The following is a 21723-nucleotide window of genomic DNA, read 5'->3' as shown; positions in this document are numbered from 1 at the left end:
CATTGGGCATTAACGGATGCGCGTGTGTATGATTATTACAGAGGAAGACGGCCAAGGTGAAATCATCACGCTACCAGAAGACGAAGAACAACTTCCGGAGCAGGTACCGCACGACCAGCAAATCACCGAGTCGCCCATGCTAATCGATCAGGATCAGGATCAGCAGGTGAAGACCGAACAGCCTCAGCAGGAATCTTCCCCGGGTGCCGACAACGTTATACCGTACGACGGCCACGGGGCGGAGGAAGAGAAGAATGTGGAGGGAACTATCGAGCACGTTACGGAGGAGCGCGTCCCGTCTACTGAGAAGCCTGAAGAAGCAGAATCCGCAACGTTACCAGCGGGTGAGATTACTGTGCCCGAAGAGGAAACTACCTCCGCTGAGAGCGAATCTACGCCACCTCACGAGCATGTCACTAAGCCGGCCGTCGCTGAGGAAGCGTCGGAGGAAGCGGTGACAGTAGCTGAATTGCCCGCGGAAACCGCAGCGGCGGAAACGGAAGCGCCTGCAACAACCGTGCAAGAACCCGAAGGTAGTGAAGCGCCCGCTGTGGAAGCTTCGTCCACTTCAGAGGGCTTGCAACCGAGCGAGGAGACGTTGACCACAGAACACGTGAGCACGGAAGAGAGTATGGTTGAGAAAGAACACAGCAGCACTCCTGCTATTGTCGAAGAAGAGCAACCGACTGAAGAACCTACAGTTAGCGAAGAAAAGCAGACTGAAGGTGCGACGAAACCGGAACTGGAAGAGGCCACCAGTCCACACGAGGGGCTTTCAGCGCAGATTCCAGAAGAAGTGACCGAGGTAGAAAAGGCGCCGGAAGAAGAACAAGGCAGCACGCCGCGAACGCCCGCCGAGGAACCAGAAATATCTACCGAAGTCGCGGAGAAGCCGACATCTCCGATTGCAGAAGTCGAACATCCTGGTGTTACCACTGTTTCCGAATCAGTCACTGAGCCGACGGAAGAAGGAGAAGGCAAGGTACATCCAATGGAAACAACACCGAGCGAAACTCTGGCGGTAGAGACCGAGTCACCGGTGGAAGAAGTGACCGTATCTCACGAGGTGTCCAGCACCGAACAAGTCGTTACCGAGAAAGAGGAGATGTTACATTCGACTGAAGTCTCTGTTACAGAAGAAGCTCATTCGACCGAAGCGACTGGTTTGCCTGAAGAACAACCTGCTGAAGAAAAGCCAACGGAAGGTGAGGAGGCACAGCCGGAAGAGCCAACATCTGAGCACCCGATCGAAGAAGAGCGTGCCACTGTTGGCGCCAAGAAAGAAGACTCCGGCTTGACCGAAAGTCCAGTGATGAGCGAGGAACCTGTCACTCCGGAAGAGCAAGAAGCGGAGGAATCAACTCCGGAAATTCCAGCCCAAGGTTCAACCGGCATCCCGATTCCTGAGCGAATGCCAGAGCAGAAGGCGGAGGATAAATATCACATGACTGAGATTTATGAGGACATCACACGTCCAGAAGTCATCTCCGATAATCTCGTGACCGAAGCTCCGCAGAAAATATCTACAGAAAGCACCCCGCAAGAGACTACTCTAGCACCGTCGGAAGAGACCGCGAAACCTGTTGCGGAAGAAGCTACCGAAGCACCGGTGGAGAAAGAAACCGCGAAACCGGTTGTGGAGGGAGGCGCTGAAGCTCCGACGCAAGAGACAGCGAAACCAGAGGAAGCTACGGAAGCACATTTGCCGACCGAGAAAGAGCTTGCTACCACCGAAATCGTTACCATTTCTGAGGAATCCAAGACGGAAAGCACTCTTGAAGCAGCTCAGGGCAGCACGGAACCCTCTGTAGCAACTGTCGCTCATGAGGAGCACATCACGGAAAAGCCCGAGGAGACAGAGAAGCCTAGTATTCCGGCCGAAACTGAAACCGAAACACCGCAAACGACAGTTCAGACAACGGAAGAAGTTCCTAGTGGCGAAGAATTGCCCATGAAGGGACTCACCATCGAAGAATCCGGTGAAATTTCCTCCGAGGAAATCGATTTGGGTAAGAAGGAATCGCAACCAAAGAAGGAGGAAGGATCAAGTGAGGAAGAAGAAGAAATACAACCTCCGATAACGACAATAGAACCGGAAGAAATTTCTGAAACGTCTGCATCGATCCCGGCCGAACCTGAACACTCGACGGTGACTTCGGGTCTTGCTGAGGAACAAACAACGGAAGGTGAACGAGTCACTACAGCAATTCCACCTGCCGAACAATCGACGCCACAAACCGAAGAAGAGAAAGAAATCGAAAATGTTCCTGTCGAAGAAGGAAAACCGGTCGCTGGTGAGGAACCTGCTACGGAGGGATCCACTGTGACACCGAGTGAAGTAACTGGTGAAATAGAGAAAGAAACTGAAAAACCTGTTTCGGAAGAGGGCGAAGTCACGATCAAGGAAGCTGAAGAGAGACCTACAACGCAAGCGCCCGCTGTTGAAGAAGAAAAAACTGAACAACCGAAGCAACCTGAGCAACCTGAGCAATCCGAGCAACCCGAGCAAACCGAACAACCCGAGCAACCCGAGCAACCCGAGCAACCCAAACAACCTGAACAACCTGAGCAACCTGAGCAGCCTGAGCAACCTGAACAGCCTGAGCAACCTGAGCAGCCTGAGCAGCCTGAGCAGCCTGAGCAGCCTGAGCAGCCTGAGCAATATCCCACAGAAAAAGGTCCCGTTAAAGAGGAAGGCGCTGTTACAGAAGGCCAAGATTTGCCGAGGGAAACCGAGGCACCTACAATAGAGGAGAAACCTGAAGAAACAGAAGGCACGAAAGCCCCTACCGAAAGTGCAGAACAACAAACTGAAGCCGCGATAACTGAGGAAGAATCGTCCGAAAGAATCGCGGGAGTGCAACCGACGGAAGTAACCGGTATCGAACAAACAGAATCATCTGTTACCACAGAACGTGCATCCGAAAAACCAGAAGAGGAGGGTGAAGAGAAAGTCTCTGTTCCTGTGTCCACAGAAGAGGTGCAAACAGAAGTTCCTCCTATAGTTGAGACGCAGCCTACCGAGACATCGGCAGTGGAGAAAGAGACGGAGCAGACCGAACCTTCCGTTAGCAAGGAACACTTGTCAACTCAGCCTTCGATCACAGATCGCAAAGAGGATCAGGAACCTGTCAAAGAGAAACCAAGCGAAGGAGAGCAAGAAAGTGAAGGGGAAATGACTCAGGAGCCGTCTCTCGGAGAGAAGGAAGTTACCGAGACGCACGAAGAACCACAGAAACCGACAGGTCCTCCTGAGCTTGAAGGAACTCACGTTCCATCTACGGAAGAAGCTGTTACCGAACCTGTTCTACCGGAAGAAAAACCGGTCGAAGAAGCTGTTACGACGGAATCTACCGGTACAGAGGAAGCTATTACACAACCAACTTCGAGCGAGCAACCCGAAGTAGTCAGTGAGCAACCGGAGGAAGAGGCAACGAAACCATCCGAACAAGAGAAACCTACTGAAGAACCAGTCACTGAACAGCCTGAGTTGCACGAGAGAAAAGAAACCGAAACACCCAGCCCGGTTATTCATGAAGAACCCACCAGCGCGATTCCCGAAAAACCGTCTGTCGAGGAAGAGGGTGCGGGTGTCAGTGAATCAACCGAGGGTGCAACGAGTGAAAGTACCATGAAACCAGAATCAATTCCCGAGATGTCAACTGAATCGCCCAAACTCGTCGAGGAACATACGGAGCAGACGAGTGAAGTTCCCGTCGAGAAAGAAATAACAACCGAATCCGTGCCTTCGGAAGAGGAAACGCCCGAGAAAGTCACGCAGTCACCGGTAACGGAAGAAAAGCCAAGCGAGGAAACAGAAGGTGTACCTGTCGAGGTATCCACAGAGGAAGCTGCAATTCCGGAAATGCCTAAAGTACCCGAAGAACAGCCAGAGAAACCTGAAGGTGAAGAGGAAGGTAAAGAAACGACAGCCGAGACGCCGGCCCTGGAGCACGAGGAACATTCGACGGTAGCTTCGACAGAAGAGATACCTGTAGTGAAAATCACTACTGAAGCATCTCTGAAGGAAGGACCTCAGTACAGTTCGACGGAGTATCCAACGAGTACTCCCGAAGAAACTCCCATGGAAGAAGCGACCACGCCCCAGATCGCTCCTCGTCCATCGGGTATCCCGGGAGAAGGTAACTGTCTCGTCGAGGGACAATCTTACAACAATAATTCGGCCGTTCCACCGGCGAATTCGTGCCAAACCAGTTGCCGTTGCGTCAGCAGCATCGTGGAATGTGAGCTCGTGCAATGTCCTGCACCGCCGGCTCACCTCACTAACTGCATGCCGGTCCGCGTGAGCGGAGATTCATGTTGTCCGATGTACGCCTGTGATTCGACACCGACCGTCGAATTGGAGTCCGACAGTCATGTGATCGAACCTCTTACTCCTGAGGCGGAAGGAGAGGAAGGTCAAAAGACGACTGTCTCGCCGGCGGAAGTGTCGACGGAGGAAACAGTCGCGGAAGTTACCGAAGCTGTAACGGAAGCTAGTACGGCAGCTGGTGAAATTAGTACGCCGGAATCGCAGCCTGCGGAGGTTACTTTGCCCTCTGCTACCCAAGCGGAAGAGGAGGTAGAGTCGACGGCGACCGAGAGGCAGCCAACGACTCCCAAGTCTATCGAACCAGTTTACGAACAACCGACTACCGTCGGGGAAACTGTTGAAGAACAGCCTGAAGAGCAGACCGTTAGTTCCGTACCCGAGAAACCAGAGGAATCTACTCCTCAGATTACCGAAGAAGAGGAACATACTGAGCCGCAGAGTGTATCAGAGGAAACCACCGAAGGCAAGGTTAGCGAAGAGAAGGAAGAAGTGACTAAACCGGCAATTTCGACTGAACAACCGCAGGAGGAGATCGTCGAAGAGCAGACTCCTGTTAGCGGTGAAGAAGAGCAAGTGATTACTTCTACGCATGCACCTGTCGAGCCTCATGGCACTGAGGAAGAAATGTCGACTTCTTCTCACAAAGAGGAAGAGATTACCGTTCCTACCGTGACAGAAGAGAAAGCAACTTCCGTTCCTGCTGAAGTAGAATCTTCGACATCTGCTGAGAGAGAACAAGAAGTTACGACGGTTACAGCTGGCAAGGAAGAGGAAATTACTACACCGGTGAAGGAAGAGGGAATACCCACTGAAGAAGAGGGTATCGAGGGACAGGTTACGGTCAAACCGGTCGAAGAAGCTGAGAAGGAACAAGCAGAAGTCTCAACCAAAGCTCCTACGATCGAAGAGGAACATATTACCGTACCTACGTCGCCCGTTGAGGCAGAAACGCCTGAACAGGAGCACGAGACATCTACAAAGCCAGAAGAAGCGGTTGCTGTAACGGAAGAACAGCCAACAAAACTCGAAGTTCCTGAGGAAGAAAAGACCGTCGAGCCCACTGAGTATGAGAGTACTTCCATTCCTGAAATTCAGCCTACGACGGAACATAAGCTCGAGGAAAAACCTAAGGACGAAGAAGAAGAGGAGAAAGAAACTATCACGTCAACCGAAGGTGAACAAGTTGCTCAAACTGAGAAACCTGAAAGTCAAACGAAATTGCCTGCTGAGGTAGAAACACAGAAACCGACCGAACCTGCTGTCGAATCAACGACTCTGATACACGATCTTACAATAACTGAAGAGGCACCATCAGAGGAACACGTGACTGTAAAAGTTGTGGAAACTTCTACGGAGGAAAGCGAAGAAGAAAAAGTACCAGAAGTCTCAACCGAAACTCCTGTGGTCGAAGAGGAACACATTACTATTCCTACATCGTCCGTTGAAGCAGAAGAGCCAGAACAGGAGGTAGAGAAGCCTGGTGAAGAAGTCGCCAAACCTACTGAGGAACCTGTTTCCGAAGTTCCCCACGAAGAGACATCACCGGAAGGTCCATCATCGGAAGTTGAACCGACGGAAAGTGCTGTGGGAGTAGAAACTACGGAACATGCTGAAGAACCTACAAAAGTGTCGGTTATAGAACATGAAGGAGAGCCGTCCGTCACGGAATTGCCTGAGGAAAAACCACTGGAACCTGTATCACCGGTAGTCAGTATGGAACAACCAGTGAGAACTACTGAAGTACAAGAAACCACGGAAGCAGAAGGAGAACATGAGAAACTCACTGAGCCTAGCGTCGCTCATGAGCCGGAAGTTACACAAGTTCCGGTCACAGAACTTCCAGAAGTCACGCCTGCAACTGAGGCTCATACGACTGAGGTATCACCCGCTGAGGAGCATACAATAGCCGAGGAGGTGCAAACGATAGCTGTACCTGTACAAGAAGAAGCCGGAGAACAACCCGTTACACCAATTGTAAAGGAAACTTCCGAACCAAGTCAAGAAGTAGACGCAACGGAAACTGAGCAACCCGTCTCTCCTGAAGTACAAACTGAAGCTCCGACTGCAGAGGAGGAACACATCACTGTTTCGATCGAGCAAGAGACTCAGAAACCTGAAGAACACCCAGCCGAAGAACAAACCGTTGCCTCTCCTACTCCTAGCGAGGGTGAAACGTCGGAAGCTGGCATTTTGATGGAAAAAACCACGCCGGAAAGCACGACGATTCGAGAGGAACAAGTGACCGAGAAGACTGCTGAAACTGCTAAACCAGAAACAGAATCACCCGGCTTAGTCGAGGAACAAACGGTGGCTCCTGAGGTTGAGAAAGAAGTCAGTGAAGCAGAGCCTGAAAAGCCTGAAGTTGGAATAACGGAGGAAACGAGTAAAGAAGAAGGGCCGACCACTGAAGAAACGATCAAGGAAGGAACAACGGAAGGAGTTGTTAAGGAGGAAGCTGTAACTCACGCTGCTACGACGGAGCAGCCTTCTGTGGAGCAAGAAATAGTAACACCATCTCAAATACCGGAAGTAAAAGGTCAAACACCAGAAGAATTCGAGGTAACGATTCTTCCGCAGGAACCCGAAGAGGGAGCTGAAGTTACGAGCAAACCGGAACACCCGGTGAGCGAAGAAGCAACAACTGCGACAAGTTTGTTGACACCTGAGGAGCAACCGACCGTACCGGCAGAAACTGAAGAGAAAGAAGGCACTCATGAACCTGAGCACGAGACAACATTATCTACTCTAGAAGAGGAAGTATCGAAACCAGCGACTGAGCCTAGCGAGGTGGAGAAACTTCCATCCGAAGGAGAATCCGTTACACCTGAGAGCGCAACACAGGAACCAGAGGTATCTGTCACGAAAATTTCCGCCGAGGTAAGCTCCACCGAACAGCCCGAAAAGATTTCACCCGAAACGGAAGAGCCAGTCAAACCGGTACAGGAAACAGAAGCGCCCGAGGAGCAACAAGTTGAAAGCACGACGAAAGCAGCTGTCGAAGTCACTGTGACCGAAGAAAAATTACCGGAAGAAGAAGTATCGCACATTCCGGGAGCTGAGGAGAAACCGACGGAAGCTCCTTCCGCAGAGGGTGAGGAAGAACACGAAGAACATTCAACTATGCCTAGCCAACCAATTGAAACAACTTCAGAGCATGAAGAAGAAGAAGAAGAAGAACCGTCGATAACAAAAGTGCAGCTTACCGAAGGTCCTCTTCCTGCCGAAGAAGAAACCCCAGAACCGGAAGAAACTCAGCCTACCTTGCCTGAGGAAGGTGAAGAGGCTCATACTAAACTACCCGAGGAACCTCATTTTGAGGAACAAACGCCGGAAACTCCAGTAGAACCAGAAGGACATCCAGAACCCGAGCAAACCTCGGAAACTATCGTGCCTACGGAAGAATATCCAGTCAAGATTTCTGGCGCGCCAACCGAACTACCTGAAGAAAAAGTCACTACTGGCCCAACAGCCGAAGAACCAGAATCTGAGACTCCGACGAGCCCCGAAGAGGCTCCGCACTCGACGGAAACGCCGATCGAGGAGCATATCACAAAAATACAGCCGATACCCACAGAAATACCATCAGCGGAAGTCACGGAGGAAGTTCCTAAGGAAGGTGAAGAGATCGGTCACCCGCACGTCGATCACTTCCCGGAGACTACTCTGAAGCCGGAGACCGACTATTCAGCGGAGGGTGAACCGTCACTCGAATCCGAAGAAGAGCGACCAGTGAACCACACTGCGGAAGCGACCGAACGTCCGTACCTACCTAGTTTCCACGAACAACCGTCCAGCACCTCGGCTCCTCATCTTCCTGAGTATCCTGACCAATCTGTATCCGGTGAGGAAGACTCCCACTTCCCTATGCAAGGTGGTGGCAGTTACTTGAATCCCGACGAGGACTACGAAGAAAACGATCAGGAGGTCTTTGGACCTGGCACCTGTCGATACGGCGGCAAGGTTTACGTGTCAGCGCAGCAGATACCCAGGGACGACCCGTGCGACTTCTGCTTCTGCTTCAGGAGCGACATCATCTGCCTTCAGCAGAGCTGCCCACCGCCGATCCCGGGCTGCCACGAGGAACCGATCAGTGGTTTCTGTTGCCCGAGATACGAATGTCCCGTGTCGATGGCCACGGCTTTGAACTTGACCACAACTACCACCACGACCACCACTACGTTACCGCCACTTTTCCACCATCACGCTTATAAGGGCGCCGCGAGACGAAGTGGCTGCCAGATTCGGGGCCAAGCTTATCGAGTAGGAGAAGTCATCAAGTCAGCGTCTGGACCTTGCCGCAATTGCACGTAAGTGTCGATCGGTTACGAAATATCTCTCTCTCTCTCTCTCTCTCTCTCTCTCTCTCTCTCTCTCTCTCTCTCTCTCTCTCTCTCTCTCTCTCTCTCTCTCTCTCTCTGCTACGAATATATCGCCATATTGATCTTTATCTCTGATTAACCTTGCATCGAAGTAGAATAATGAGAATTACTTCAAATTTTCAGTTGCGAAGGTGACGGCAATATGAAGTGCGAGCCGATAATGTGCAGTCCGGAACCGACGCTCAGGCAAATAATGGCTACAGTGAAGACGAGCGCGATTACGGCCAAGAGGAGGAGATGAGCCGCCGAGCTGGATCGCGGGATTCGTCTCTACCAAGAAGCAAATACGAGAAGGAAGTCGACAGCGGGATTCAGTGTTGTATAAAAGTGAATTAAAATTATTCTAAACTACCTAGACGTCGCGGAACACAGACAATAGTGTGCTTCGGCGATCACGAACTGAGTGGCCAAAACGTAAACGTTTATATTAATAATATTATATTATGTTATATAAAAAGAGAGAGAGAGAGAGAGAGAGAGAGAGAGGGAGAGAGAGAGAGAGAGAGAGAGGGAGAGAGAGAGAGAGAGCGGCGACGAACGAGATGAAGGAGGTATTACTGATCGGAAAATCATAGGGGATAAAATGCGTATTGAGGCGCGTTATCGGTGCTAATACGCGAATACAAAAGGAGGAAGCGAAGCAGCGCGGACGTAGAAAGTGTAATTTCGTTCGTGATACAATTCCGCGCTCTGTCTCGCGGAGTATCTTATACTCCCCGAAGGAGAAAAGAAACGAAAGAAAAAAAGATAAAAAGAGAAGGAGAGAGAGGGGGAGAGGGAGAGAGAGAGAGAGAGAGAGAGAGAGAGAGAGAGAAAATTACTGAACGTACGAGACTTATGACTGTGCCTTCGTCAGTGTCGAGTATCAGCGGCACTACTTTCGTTTCGGCAACGAGCGCCGTCCGCAGCCACGGTCATCGTCGTCGGTATCAAACTCGAGGAGTCGCAATTGCGATTGATTCGTAGGTGATGGGGGTAATAAAGAATAAAAGGGGAGGAAATGCAAAAGAACGCGTTTCGTATGACGCACGAAAAAAAAAAAACGAAAAAAAGACGAAGAAATAACGAGAGAAGCAATTCAAGGTGCACCGATCGCGCAGTGATACTGTACCAAGCGAGGGGATCGTCACGGGGGGATATCACGAGGGAATCGTTTAGTCAGCGGAATTTTTTAAACGCGAACTACACGTTAACCTACACAGTATCCCTCCTACGACGCAGTGCTGGAGATCGGGAAATTAGGGGCAAAAAAGATGATGCGTTGTGTGCCCCGGACGGCTCTTACGGTATCACTGCGACAATCTTGAGCGACGAAGATATATATATATATACATATATATACATATATATATATATACATATATATACATATATATATATAGTATATATATATATATATGTGTCATTTATTTGCTACGCGATTGAGCGTGTTCTGGATCCGCTTATTCGGCTGCTACGTGTGTCCCGACGATCGGGTCACGTTACTCACGTTTGCTGACGTTCACGCGCACTCGGACACGATCGAGAGATTAAGGATCGGCATCGGGCCGTTCGTGCTTCCGTAATCTTAAGCCGCGAGGATCCGGAGATCCTAGTCGTTTTCCTCTCGGGGAAAAAACTTTCGATCGAGTGTCTTCTCCTTATTCTCCCTTTTCTCTCTTTTTTTTTCTACTTTTTTATCTCTATTTTCTAATCGATCCGCCACTATACGTACACAGTGCCAACGATCGTGTCCCAGTGCGCGCGCGGGTGTGTGTATGTGCGTGTGTGTGCATGGTGCATATATATGTTAAAGATGAGAAGAAGCCAGAGACGAAAGATACACGCATCTCAAAGCTCAAACAGCGGCTCGCGCGGAGGACCGATCGAGAATTTGCTTCTCCGGCGAGCTGGCGCGTCATTATATAAATATAAATATAAATATATATATATATAAATATAAATATATACATTTATATAATTCTTTATATACATTGTACCCTCCTGATGATAATACTTAACGATAACGATATTCTATACAATTTGTACGAAAATATAGTTATCTAAGACGAGATGATCGCCCATCGGTTCTCCAGTCTCAAAGTGTCGCGCTACGAAGCAGAAAGCGAGAGAGCGAGAGCGAGAGAGAGAGAGAGAGAGAGAGAGAGAGAGAGAGAGAGAGAGAGAGAGAGAGAGAGAGAGAGAGAGCAAAAACCGCGAGATCTTTCGGTTCTCTTTCGCCGGGTCAATTATTGAATTATCCCGGTCGATCCCAACGAGATGACACACGCGATCGATCGATCGTCGTTCAAACGCGAGAGAGCTATTGTGCAACGTCACGCTTTGAGACTCCGGAACTTGAGGCGTATCCTTAGTATAATAAAAATAGAACGAATGCTATATCATGTCGCACAAATACTGCGCATACTGTCTGTATTTATAATAATCGGACGAAGACGAGTCGAAGTTCGGTCTTCCTGATATCAGCGGCCCGTTAGTTCTAGTACTCGTTTATCGACTAAGCTCGTATTCTGCCCAGGCGAACAGCTTCTCGCGGAGAAACTATCACGAAACATGCGTTTTCACATTGTTCGTAACGCAAAGGATCTCTCTCGACTTGAAAGACCAACGAATATTAACCGCGGCGTGTATTATTCATAGAGCTTCCACGGCAACTCGATCGTGATATACAAAGTGGCCATATTGTTACTGTCACTATCTTCCGACTTGAACGAAACGAATCTTCCACGTAACATCGATAATAAACGATTGACACACGTATATGGGGCGCTTTTGTTTAATGTCATGACTGATAGAAGGACAAAAGAGACAACGGGAAAAGAAAAGAATGATCGGCGCTTCGACATTCGCGCGTGATTTGAGGTGAAGTCGACTCGAGAAGTACATCGTGAGTGAAAGTAATACCAATAAAGCGAGAGTGGCGGGACACTCTATGTGTGTGTGTGTGTGCTTTCGCAGATCGGGCGACCAACTCGTGCGTTCGATTAGACCGAAAGCTGTTAGCGCATCAGTGTCATAACTCTCAATTAGCTGACAATTACACGAAAAGAATACGCGATCACGAACTTGTCTTCCGTCGCGATTAAGTTCATCCTAACGGCGCGTGTTTTTGGTCTAACCTTCCGACAAGCGACAAGCGACAAGCGACAAGCGACACGCGCACGCGGTTATCTTCGATAATTTGCTCAAGGCTCATTGAAAGTTACGCGACTGATCATTCAAACGACGCGCAAAATCGAGCGTTCATGTGTGCGCGCGCGCCGCGCCGCGCGGTTTCGTCGCCGGCATTTTGAGCGCGAAATGTACGAGCAAATCGGTTATCGCGACTCGTCGCTTGAAACGGAGTCGAGTCAGTTCTTTCCAAGCCAATATAATCTAGCGATTATAGTCCGAACCTAGTATTTATCTTGATATCCAGCCCTTCACTCATAGCGAATAATATTACCGAAGGTAATGAGTGTCGAGTGTTATATCGAATAAGTACGATATTATGGTATGCATATAGCTGTAACGTAAGGTATATGACCATGGTGAATACATAGTATGTGCATGTAATAAACTCGTGTCGTAGTCGGGAGGCGGCGAAGTGTCCGTGAGACACTTCTCCGGACTTGCGCAACTTTATTGTTATATAAACGCATTTACGCATTGTACTTACGCACAGAGAGCGGCCAAATTCTGCCCACCGACGTCGTCGTCCTCCTCCGCACAGCCGTTGCAAACGTATACGCGCGTGATCATGTTCCGACATGTTTGATTTCCCGCAGAAATGTCCGTTTGGAACGCGGAACTGGAGCGGTTTGAAGTTGGCCGCACGAGTGCGTAACTCAATAAGCGTTGCGCGTCGTCAGTACGTAAAGATACTCAATCCCCGTGCGCGCGATGGACATCCCCGACGTTTCTTTTTACACGTGAGTACGTTCGTAACGGCTGCTATCGCGCCCTTATTTCGCATTATACAATTTGATATCGTTCGCCGCGTATTATAATAAATATGTGATAAATGGAAATAAACGAGAGCGAGCCGGGAGTGTCCCGGCGGTGCCGACTGTACGGAAGTAGGCTAGGTTTGACAGTACGTGCTAGTATAAAGTGTCCTTTTATATGAATAAAAGATTTTGTATGTCAATTTATGCATTTCCCTGCGTCTTCATCTTATTCACCAGAAATCTATCGTTCCTTTTGATTTGCTTCTTGTCAGGCGACGAGATCGGCCTGTGATGACGAGATGGATGGAAGTTAGTTCTGATGGAAAGTTTATAACCATACTAATTAATTACGTTATCGTGATGTATAGATCGCGACGTTACTAATCGATGAAACTGGTGAAATTGAGCGAATATTTTGCGTTGCATGAACCAAAGAAAGTCGAGTTACTTTAACTTTCTATAAAGAATGCTGTGTGATTTTAGGACACGTTGAGGACAGAAAGAGATGGAGAAATGTGCAAGACATAGCTTTGGAAAAGCTCGTTTATTAACGGTACGATGCTATATGCTGCGAACATGAAGAAGTTCGCGTTCCGACGTTCCATGTTTAGCGTACCGTAGTCCACATCTAACGACGGTTACGAACAAACATATCGTACACGGAATCGAGGAAATCAAAAGGATCGAAAAGGAAGTATGTTCATGTTTTTTTAAACCACATATAGAAACAAAATTTGTAATTACAAATTTTATATATTGCAAAATGGTTAGGAGATTATGTTCCTAGACGTACAGTATTGGCAACATGTGTTTTGACGCTTGACATGGTGGCGTTATTTTTCAGTGACCGTATCAAGTAGAAGAGTATTCTGTTCCTAAAGTTTTGAATAAAATACGTGAAAGAATTATTGTCAACGAACGATGGAGGCTGGTGCGAGTACAGGTACTCGTACGACGCGATTTATGATGGAAGGTGTCGGTGCCCGAGTGATTCGTGGGCCGGAATGGAAGTGGGGAAAACAGGTTAGGATGAGAGGTTAACTGCATTAAATATAAGTTTTTTGATATAACACCATGTTCCTTTTCCTTTCGATTATTTGCAATAAATATTTTCACCTCTTCTATTTTCTGCACTGACGTTTTTATAATTTTTTGTAAAAGAATTGTGCCTGTAAAGGAATTATTTATCTTGCTATAAGGTTATTCTGTAAACATTGTTTATTGCATTGATATTTTGTATTTATTTGGATTGTAAATTTTTCAAAACAATGACAATTGCATTCAGTTATACCTTTACTTTTAATGACATACAACTAATAAGTATCTAGACATATTGTTAGCAAATTTTATATCAATCACAAAACTATAAAAATACCTTCATTACTATTTCGTAATTGTATGTGTTTAAAAGGATGGTGGAGAAGGTCACGTGGGAACTGTTAGAAATTTTGAATCTCCAGAAGAAGTTGTAGTTGTTTGGGATAATGGTACAGCGGCTAATTATCGTTGCTCTGGAGCATTTGATCTGCGTATACTGGATTCAGCACCAACTGGAGTAAAGCATGATGGAACAATGTGTGACACCTGTCGCCAACAACCTATTTTTGGAATTAGATGGAAATGTGCCGAATGTGGCAATTATGATCTTTGTTCTATCTGTTATCATGGAGACAAGCATCATTTGAGGCATAGATTTTTCCGCATTGCTACGCCAGGAAGTGAGAGAGTTTTGCTGGAGCCTCGAAGAAAAAGCAAAAAAGTATAAATAATAAATGATAGTTTTGTTATTTGTAACCTATTTGCTACATATCACGACTTCTAAACTTAATATTTTATTTCAGATTGCAATTCGTGGTATATTTCCTGGTGCAAGAGTTGTACGTGGTGTAGATTGGCAATGGGAAGATCAAGATGGTGGAAATGGTCGACGAGGTAAAGTTAATGAAGTGCAAGACTGGTCCGCAGCTAGCCCACGCTCAGCAGCTTATGTTATTTGGGATAATGGTGCCAAGAATTTGTACAGAGTTGGTTTTGAGGGAATGGTTAATATATTATACTTATTATTATTATTACATCAATTATTATATCAATTGCACAAAGGATTTTATATTAACATATGTCTTTTTATATATAGGCGGATTTGAAAGTTGTCAATGATGCAAAAGGACAAACGGTATACAGAGATCACTTACCGTTATTGGGTGAACAAGGTCCAGGTCGAACAGGACCTCATGGCCTTCAAATTGGTGATCAGGTGAATAATTTGTTTGCCCCTTGTTATATTTTTGCTACGTGCATAAAGATTGCAATATAATAAATTTTCCTTCTATATTCTTAGGTCAATGTCGATTTAGAATTGGAAATTGTGCAATCGTTACAACATGGCCATGGAGGTTGGACAGATGGAATGTTTGAATGCCTCGGCACTACAGGAACAGTTGTTGGTATCGACGAAGATCATGATATCGTTGTATCGTATCCAAGCGGCAATCGATGGACTTTTAATCCGGCTGTACTTACTAAAGTTCAGATACCTGTGCCTGTTACCAGCTCGAGTTCTGACAATCAGACATTTGCAGTTGGAGATTTGGTTCAAATATGTAATGATATAGAAAAGATTAAATTACTTCAACGTGGTCACGGCGAATGGGCTGAAGCAATGGCTCCAGTAAGTATTTTGATCTGATAAATCTATAAAACACGCACAATTCTATTTACTCTACTAGCTTATACATTGATCTCTGTACAATTTTTTCAGACTTTGGGGAAAATAGGACGAGTACAACAGATATATCATGATGGAGATTTAAAAGTAGAAGTCTGTAGTACATCATGGACATATAACCCTCAAGCTGTTACAAAAGTTGCTAGTAGCGACGGAAGTGTACAAGGGAATAGTAGTGGTGGTAAGTAATAATAGTAAATTAAATTAATTAATCATCTTGTTAGTCATTTCTAGTTAATTTTACGTTGATAGGTTGACAATATGTGATAATGGTGACTAATATGTGGTGCAATTCATAATATTGCTTTGTTTTTCAGAGCGATTATCGGCACTATTAAAAAAATTATTTGAAACTCACGTTTCGGGCGATGTTAACGAAGAATTAGTAAAAACTGCAGCGAATGGCGACGCTGCTAAATGCGAAGAATGTTTGAAACGACCAGAAGCTGATGTAAACGGAGTATTCGCTGGTCACACTGCTTTACAAGCAGCAAGTCAGAACGGTCATTTAGAAGTTATCAAAATACTCCTTCGGTATAAAGCGGACGTAGAGATAGAAGTAAGTTTTGTTTTTTTTTTGTACACAGTGAGCGAGATGACGCCGGTAATATATCGGAGTGTGTCCGAGACACTTGTTTATGTTGTGTTTTTGCAAAAACAGGATAAGGACGGTGACAGAGCCGTTCACCATGCTGCATTTGGCGACGAACCGGGAGTTATGGCACTTCTCGCTGGTGCCGGCGCCGATCTAAACGCCCGAAATAAAAGACGTCAGACCGCTCTTCATATTGCAGTGAATAAAGGACACGCAGGCGTGGTGCGAACCTTGTTGGAACTAGGATGTCACCCGAGTTTGCAGGTAAGTACATGCAACTTACATCGTATATTCACACTAACATTCTCAGCGTTCGTTTTCAGAATGTTGTACGTTTGTTAAGTGTGTGTATGTGTGTGTGTTTGTTATATATTATCCAAGTTGAAAATACGACTGTATCGGATAATATTAAACACATTTTATATATGCAATAAAAAGTGTTTTAATTATACGACGCTGCGAATAATAGTGTTATTATACTTCCGAGTATATTTTCATTGCGCCACGGTATATCAAAGGTTTATTTTAATACTTATCGGGAAAATCCTATACACAGAGCCATCAGCATTGTTGCGTACAGATTAAACAGCAGTTTCGTTTATATAGTCGCGAAGTAAATCAAAGACTTAGAAAACCGCGGGTTTATTGTAGGAGATTGTACCGGAATGAAATCTCGTGAAATATAACCGTAGGCGGAGGTTTCGGTGGTGGGCCGCAAGGGAGGATAAAGGGAAGGAGGCGGGGAGGGAGAAAACGGGTTGTTTATTTTATTCTTGAACTGTCTGAATGTGATATATTTGTGGTATTCCACCCTCCAATGATTTATGCCGGTCTGCAACTGCGTAAACGAACAGATCCTGCTACTACCACTTTTCCTCTCTCAACGTTTTGCTTCGTTTTCCTTCTTTCGTACCGTTCCCGACACTGCGTGGTTCTTTTCTGAACATATAACCCGATGATACAGCGGCTTATAGCTTATAGCTTATAATCTCTGTATCCTGAATAATGATTCTCTTAAGCCTTCAACTTCTTTAATCCGCGACAAATTGTAGAAGAAGAGCGAAATCGGGAAAGATATTCCTGCAAAGGTGTTCCCAAAAGAGACGTACTACGTTCTACGTTTAAAAGTTCACTTAAACAAAGCTTAAACGATGCTCGGTCGTTCGGGAGAAATATTTCTCGTTCTCTTGCTCGTGCAAGCGCTTTTAGAATAGAAATCGAATATGGAGCGATAAGAAGACGACTTGCTTCGAATAAAGAAAATAAATTTAGATTCGACGCGTAAGAAAGACGTAATAAGGATAAAAGGAAAGCGGAGAAAGAAAGAAAACGGGCGGAAGAAGGGTAGAAGCGAAGGGTGGAGAGAAGAGGAATATGTGGTGTCGGAGAAGGAGGTAGATTCCAATCACACAGGATATATATATATATATATATATCGGCATATATATTACCCTCCTTGCTTCGATATTTGAGAGGAGAGCCTGCAGGGCTGGCGAGTATAACCGCACGCAGCTGTACTTTATTATTGATGGCCCCGGGCGTTAAACGGTCAACCGTGCGGACGTTCACTGATACCGCAGATGCTTAAAGTATCGGCGCGCGATACAATCCCATTTTCACAGGCTCACGCCGCGAACGACTGATACGTGTATTTTTGTTCCTTCTTCCTTCTTCGCTTTTGAGATCGCTTTCAAAATGATTCGCGTAAAGCAGCATGCTCAGCCGTCGTTACTTTAATTCGACCATTTTTCATCGCTTTTTAACACCCGCACAGTATTCGCGCACGTACGCCGGATACGCGAATGTGAATTAGTGTTAATTCACCTTTGTTACACGGGTATCTCCTCATTTGCAGGAGACTTAATTAATTCAGTTATCTGCCTCGAGGAAGCCTCGAATTCCACCTGCGTTACGAGTGTCGCGAGATTGTGTTTGAGAATACGTGTTGCGCATAATCAAGGCGCACTGTGTGTATATTTGGTGCTCCAGCAATGGGGTATAACACTGCGGATCCCTATTCCCCTTCGAAACAATTCGAACCTGAAGACAACTAGAAACGTTTTCTGCGATAAACAACATTTACGTGCTCGGCATACATCGACGACCGCTACTTTCCCGTATTTTCCATTGTTTTCTCTCCTCTCTTCTTTTGTCCCTTTTTTTTTTTACCCAAAATTATTCCACCGGAACAGACGCGGGAATTTTTTGTTTTTTTTTTTGTTTTTTTTTAGTTCCGAGAATTTTCCGCACGTCGGTTTACTCCAGAAATGTATTACGTACTTCCTGAACGAAACGATTACTCTCCGACGTTAGTCGGATAGTTTGATCGAAGACGCGGGGAAATTTGTCGGCCTCTCTAGAGCGTTAGAGCATTAAGAGCATGTAAGTAATTACAGTAAATTATCGCGGAAGTTTTTTCTTCTCATAACGCCCGCCAACGGCTGAGAGAAGTAATTAAGAAAGTTAGGCAATACCCTCCTCATTTTCATAATCACCGCACAAAATGGTATAAATTAACAGTAAACGTAAATCAACGATGTTTTTACGCGGTGCTGGGTGTATCGCGACGCGTTGTGAAATACCGTGCTGTATATTTCATCGAACCCGGGAACCGGGGGCACGGGGTCCGCGAAAATATGCTTGCATTAGCGTTCGCAGAATTACGGTTCCGCGTCTGTTTCTCTTCCCGGCTGCGCTCGCACCGCACTTAAACAACCGGTATTTGCATAATTGTACTTTCTAAGTGGTCGGAGCCTCTTAAATGAGAGATTACCGCGGAAGTACATTGTCGAAGCTAAAAAGCTTTATCGTTCGTATTATCTCTACACACATCGACTTCTCCCGCGTACCGATCGAGAAATCGAGAGACTAATATTCGTACCTCTCCATACCTCTCATCTTTACTCGACGTTGTGCCGTTTTTATTTTACGGTAACCACGAATGTGTCCGCCGCGATTTTACCACTTGTTCCGTCACGAGAGAGAGTTTTCGAAAAGTAACTTTTTTCCCTCGTCGAGTGTACTTTCGCGCGAAGGAATAAAATTTCAACGATCACGTACGTATGTGCCAGGCAAGAAAGGTAGACTCTCGGGCGGCACGTGCGCGAAATTCCGACAAGTCGATTCGACAATACCGACGTCGGCGGCGGAGGGAGCGAAAGGGTGAAGGGAATTTTTGCGATCGCGCTATCATCCTGTCTGCTTCGTTGAAGGATCGGGCTAATCGAAATACCGGACGTCTTTGGGGCTACGTGTGTAAGCGCTCTCGATGTGTGTAGCAACCCTTCGGTGCTCCCGTTAAAATCGAGCTAGTCATCCTTAACGGCTTTCGCTGTTCATTCCGGGATACCCGGGAAGAAATATCGAGAGACGTTCGGCGATAAAGCTTTTACCTCCGATCGATCGTCCGATCGTACTTCTTTTTTCCGTTGTTACGGCTGCGCTATCGAAAAAGTAATAATCGCGAAAATTAGGGCGGAATAATTCGCTGATGAGTTTTACGCGGTTGTCGCGTGATCATAGATTTTCGGAGCAGCGTTTGAATCGCGCGACAAGGAACCGGCTGTGTTCGCTGTAACGCAGTTGTCGGCGACGTGTATCACGTGAATTTCATCCAATGAGGATTAATCGCTTTGGAGAAACTGCATTCTCTCGTGACGCTGTGCAACTCAATCTCCTCGACATGGCGTTTCACCAGCCGAGACCATTCTGTTTTACGGGCACGGTCAGGGCATACACGCCATAATCGAGGTCGATTGTGTTCGTTATACGGCCGATGACAGATAAATTTATGAAATAAATTGTTGACGACCCGCATCGCAAGATCTGATCTATAATTATTTTATATTTTATCAATCACTATTGGAAACAAAAATACTCTCTTTCTGATCGTTTGTGGAAATCAATATTATTTCAATATTTTATTTGCATATAATCTGTATTCTTTATTTCGGTAATCAACAAATGTAGTTTAATTGAAAATAAGGCATATAGGGTAAGTAAATATGAAATAAATAATATGGGTATATAATGAAATTAATTCGGAAATATAAAGCTACAAATTCTTTTATTTCATAATTTCTTTAATATTTTTTTTTTGTATTAGTTTTAAAATTTTAATAAGATTTAAAAATTCAAAAGAATGAGAAGAAAGTAATTGTAAGGATGATAATAATTTTATATGAATCAATATTTAAGTTTAGAATCGATAATTATATAATCGATATTTAAATTTAAAATTGGGATAATGATAAGATAAAACTGAAAAAGATAAAAATGAAAGGAGCTCATTTGCAAATTCAACACGCGATACTGTTATTTTATAAACTTCAAATTTAAATTTTGATACATACACACACACACACACACACACACACATTGCATTATTGAACACACAACTGTTATTTTTGTTTTATCACCTCTTGTCGAAGACTTTAGGTTCTATTGAAATTATTTATTCATATTATTTAATATTTTCTTATTTCGTACGTATACGTAATATTTTCTTATTTTATATGTATGTATAGAATAACAGCTTGTATAATATTATATTTCGAAATTCTTTATTGATTCTTCGAGTTCGACAGAATTTGTAGGGTCAATGTGGAATTGAAATTTCAACCTGGGGTTTTATATGACATTTCTTTCAATAGTCGTGCGCGCTCTCCGTGCATGAGGAAGCTCTTGGGAATTAACGAGGCAAAATACGTGAGCGATACATTCGCAAGTTCTTTACTCCATCGTGCGAATAATGCGTTCTATCGAGCCGGCAGTCTTTACGCCGATACGATCGTCTTTTATAAGAAAAAGTGGTTCGTTTCGAGGCGAGGTAAGGAGCGCACTCGGCAGGTTGAAATCGGAGGATGGAGGAGCACCTATAGCTCCATATGGCCTCTATTACAAATCCAATACCCACCTAGGCTGATAGTACATCGTCTCTCCCTCTCATTCTGTCTTGCTCTTCCTCTTTCCGATCCGCGTTACCGTCGCGTCGCCTGTAGTCGCGTCCTGGCTGCGACTCCGCTATAAAACATATTCGCTGACAGCGACAATATTCCCCTCGGTGCAGACTCGACAGAAGTAACGCTCTCGGGCCGCACGTTCGCGCAGAAAATGCCTACTCTACTACGCGTGGGAGATCGCGTCGCCGTTTGATCGCTTGCGAAAGTAATTCGGTACTCGCATTTGCTCCACGCGTCTCTTTCTCTCTCTCTCTCTCTCTAGTGATTACTATTTAAAGCATTACATTACTCGATCGATCGGCCAACTGGCCAATTCGCTTCCTTTCGCATTCTCCCACATTTGCAATTCGATAGCATTCGCTCGATAATGTTCATTGAATTTATCCTCAATATTCTTAACTTTTTTAACTGCTGATCTTTATTACAACGGAGCGGTGTACAATGCGGGAACGCGGTTGTTCCGCGTTCCCGCATTGTTTCATTCATTGCGCCGTTCATTTCGAGGCGAGCTAATTTCGTTGTTACTTCGCATTCATCGTCATTGATATCGTTGTGTACGCGATTCGCGAAAATTCCCTCCCCGAAAATGACTGCTATCCTAGAGTATAAACATTTCGTCTATAGCTTGTCTGAAGCGAAAAGCCGTAGGGACCGATGCGAACTGTAGAATCCAGGGGCTCCTTTCCTCGAGGATGAGATATACATATATCGGGTACTATGCAGCCACGGTACCGCTATTCCCAGCATGCATCGCCATCCGCCGTCTTCCGGAATAGCAAACTAGCTCGTTGGTAGTCGAAA

The 21723-nt window shown here is 45.7% G+C and overlaps 2 protein-coding genes across 2 annotated transcripts in view; both read left to right on the top strand.

Moving 5' to 3' along the window:
• The window catches only part of LOC105190590 (titin), a 42726-nt gene extending 33608 nt beyond the window's left edge, over nt 1-9118 (top strand). The window contains exons 6-7 of the mRNA XM_011153389.2: nt 42-8640; nt 8836-9118. Coding sequence (XP_011151691.2) covers nt 42-8640; nt 8836-8953 — 8717 coding nt within the window. The 3' untranslated portion in view covers nt 8954-9118. The remainder of the gene's footprint in view (nt 1-41; nt 8641-8835) is intronic.
• Nucleotides 9119-13252: 4134 nt separating this feature from the next.
• The window catches only part of mib1 (E3 ubiquitin-protein ligase mind bomb 1), a 408643-nt gene continuing 400172 nt past the window's right edge, over nt 13253-21723 (top strand). Inside the window, exons 1-9 of the mRNA XM_011153388.2 lie at nt 13253-13335; nt 13486-13664; nt 14053-14400; nt 14483-14683; nt 14776-14895; nt 14980-15309; nt 15400-15547; nt 15684-15925; nt 16028-16225. Coding sequence (XP_011151690.1) covers nt 13563-13664; nt 14053-14400; nt 14483-14683; nt 14776-14895; nt 14980-15309; nt 15400-15547; nt 15684-15925; nt 16028-16225 — 1689 coding nt within the window. The 5' untranslated portion in view covers nt 13253-13335; nt 13486-13562. The remainder of the gene's footprint in view (nt 13336-13485; nt 13665-14052; nt 14401-14482; nt 14684-14775; nt 14896-14979; nt 15310-15399; nt 15548-15683; nt 15926-16027; nt 16226-21723) is intronic.

The sequence above is a fragment of the Harpegnathos saltator genome, unplaced genomic scaffold (assembly GCF_003227715.2).
Source record: "Harpegnathos saltator strain DR-91 unplaced genomic scaffold, Hsal_v8.6 scaffold219, whole genome shotgun sequence".
In the NCBI taxonomy this organism is placed as follows: Eukaryota; Metazoa; Arthropoda; class Insecta; order Hymenoptera; family Formicidae; genus Harpegnathos; species Harpegnathos saltator.
The sequence above is the reverse complement of the archived record's forward strand: the minus strand, read 5'-3'. Positions and strand labels throughout refer to the sequence as shown.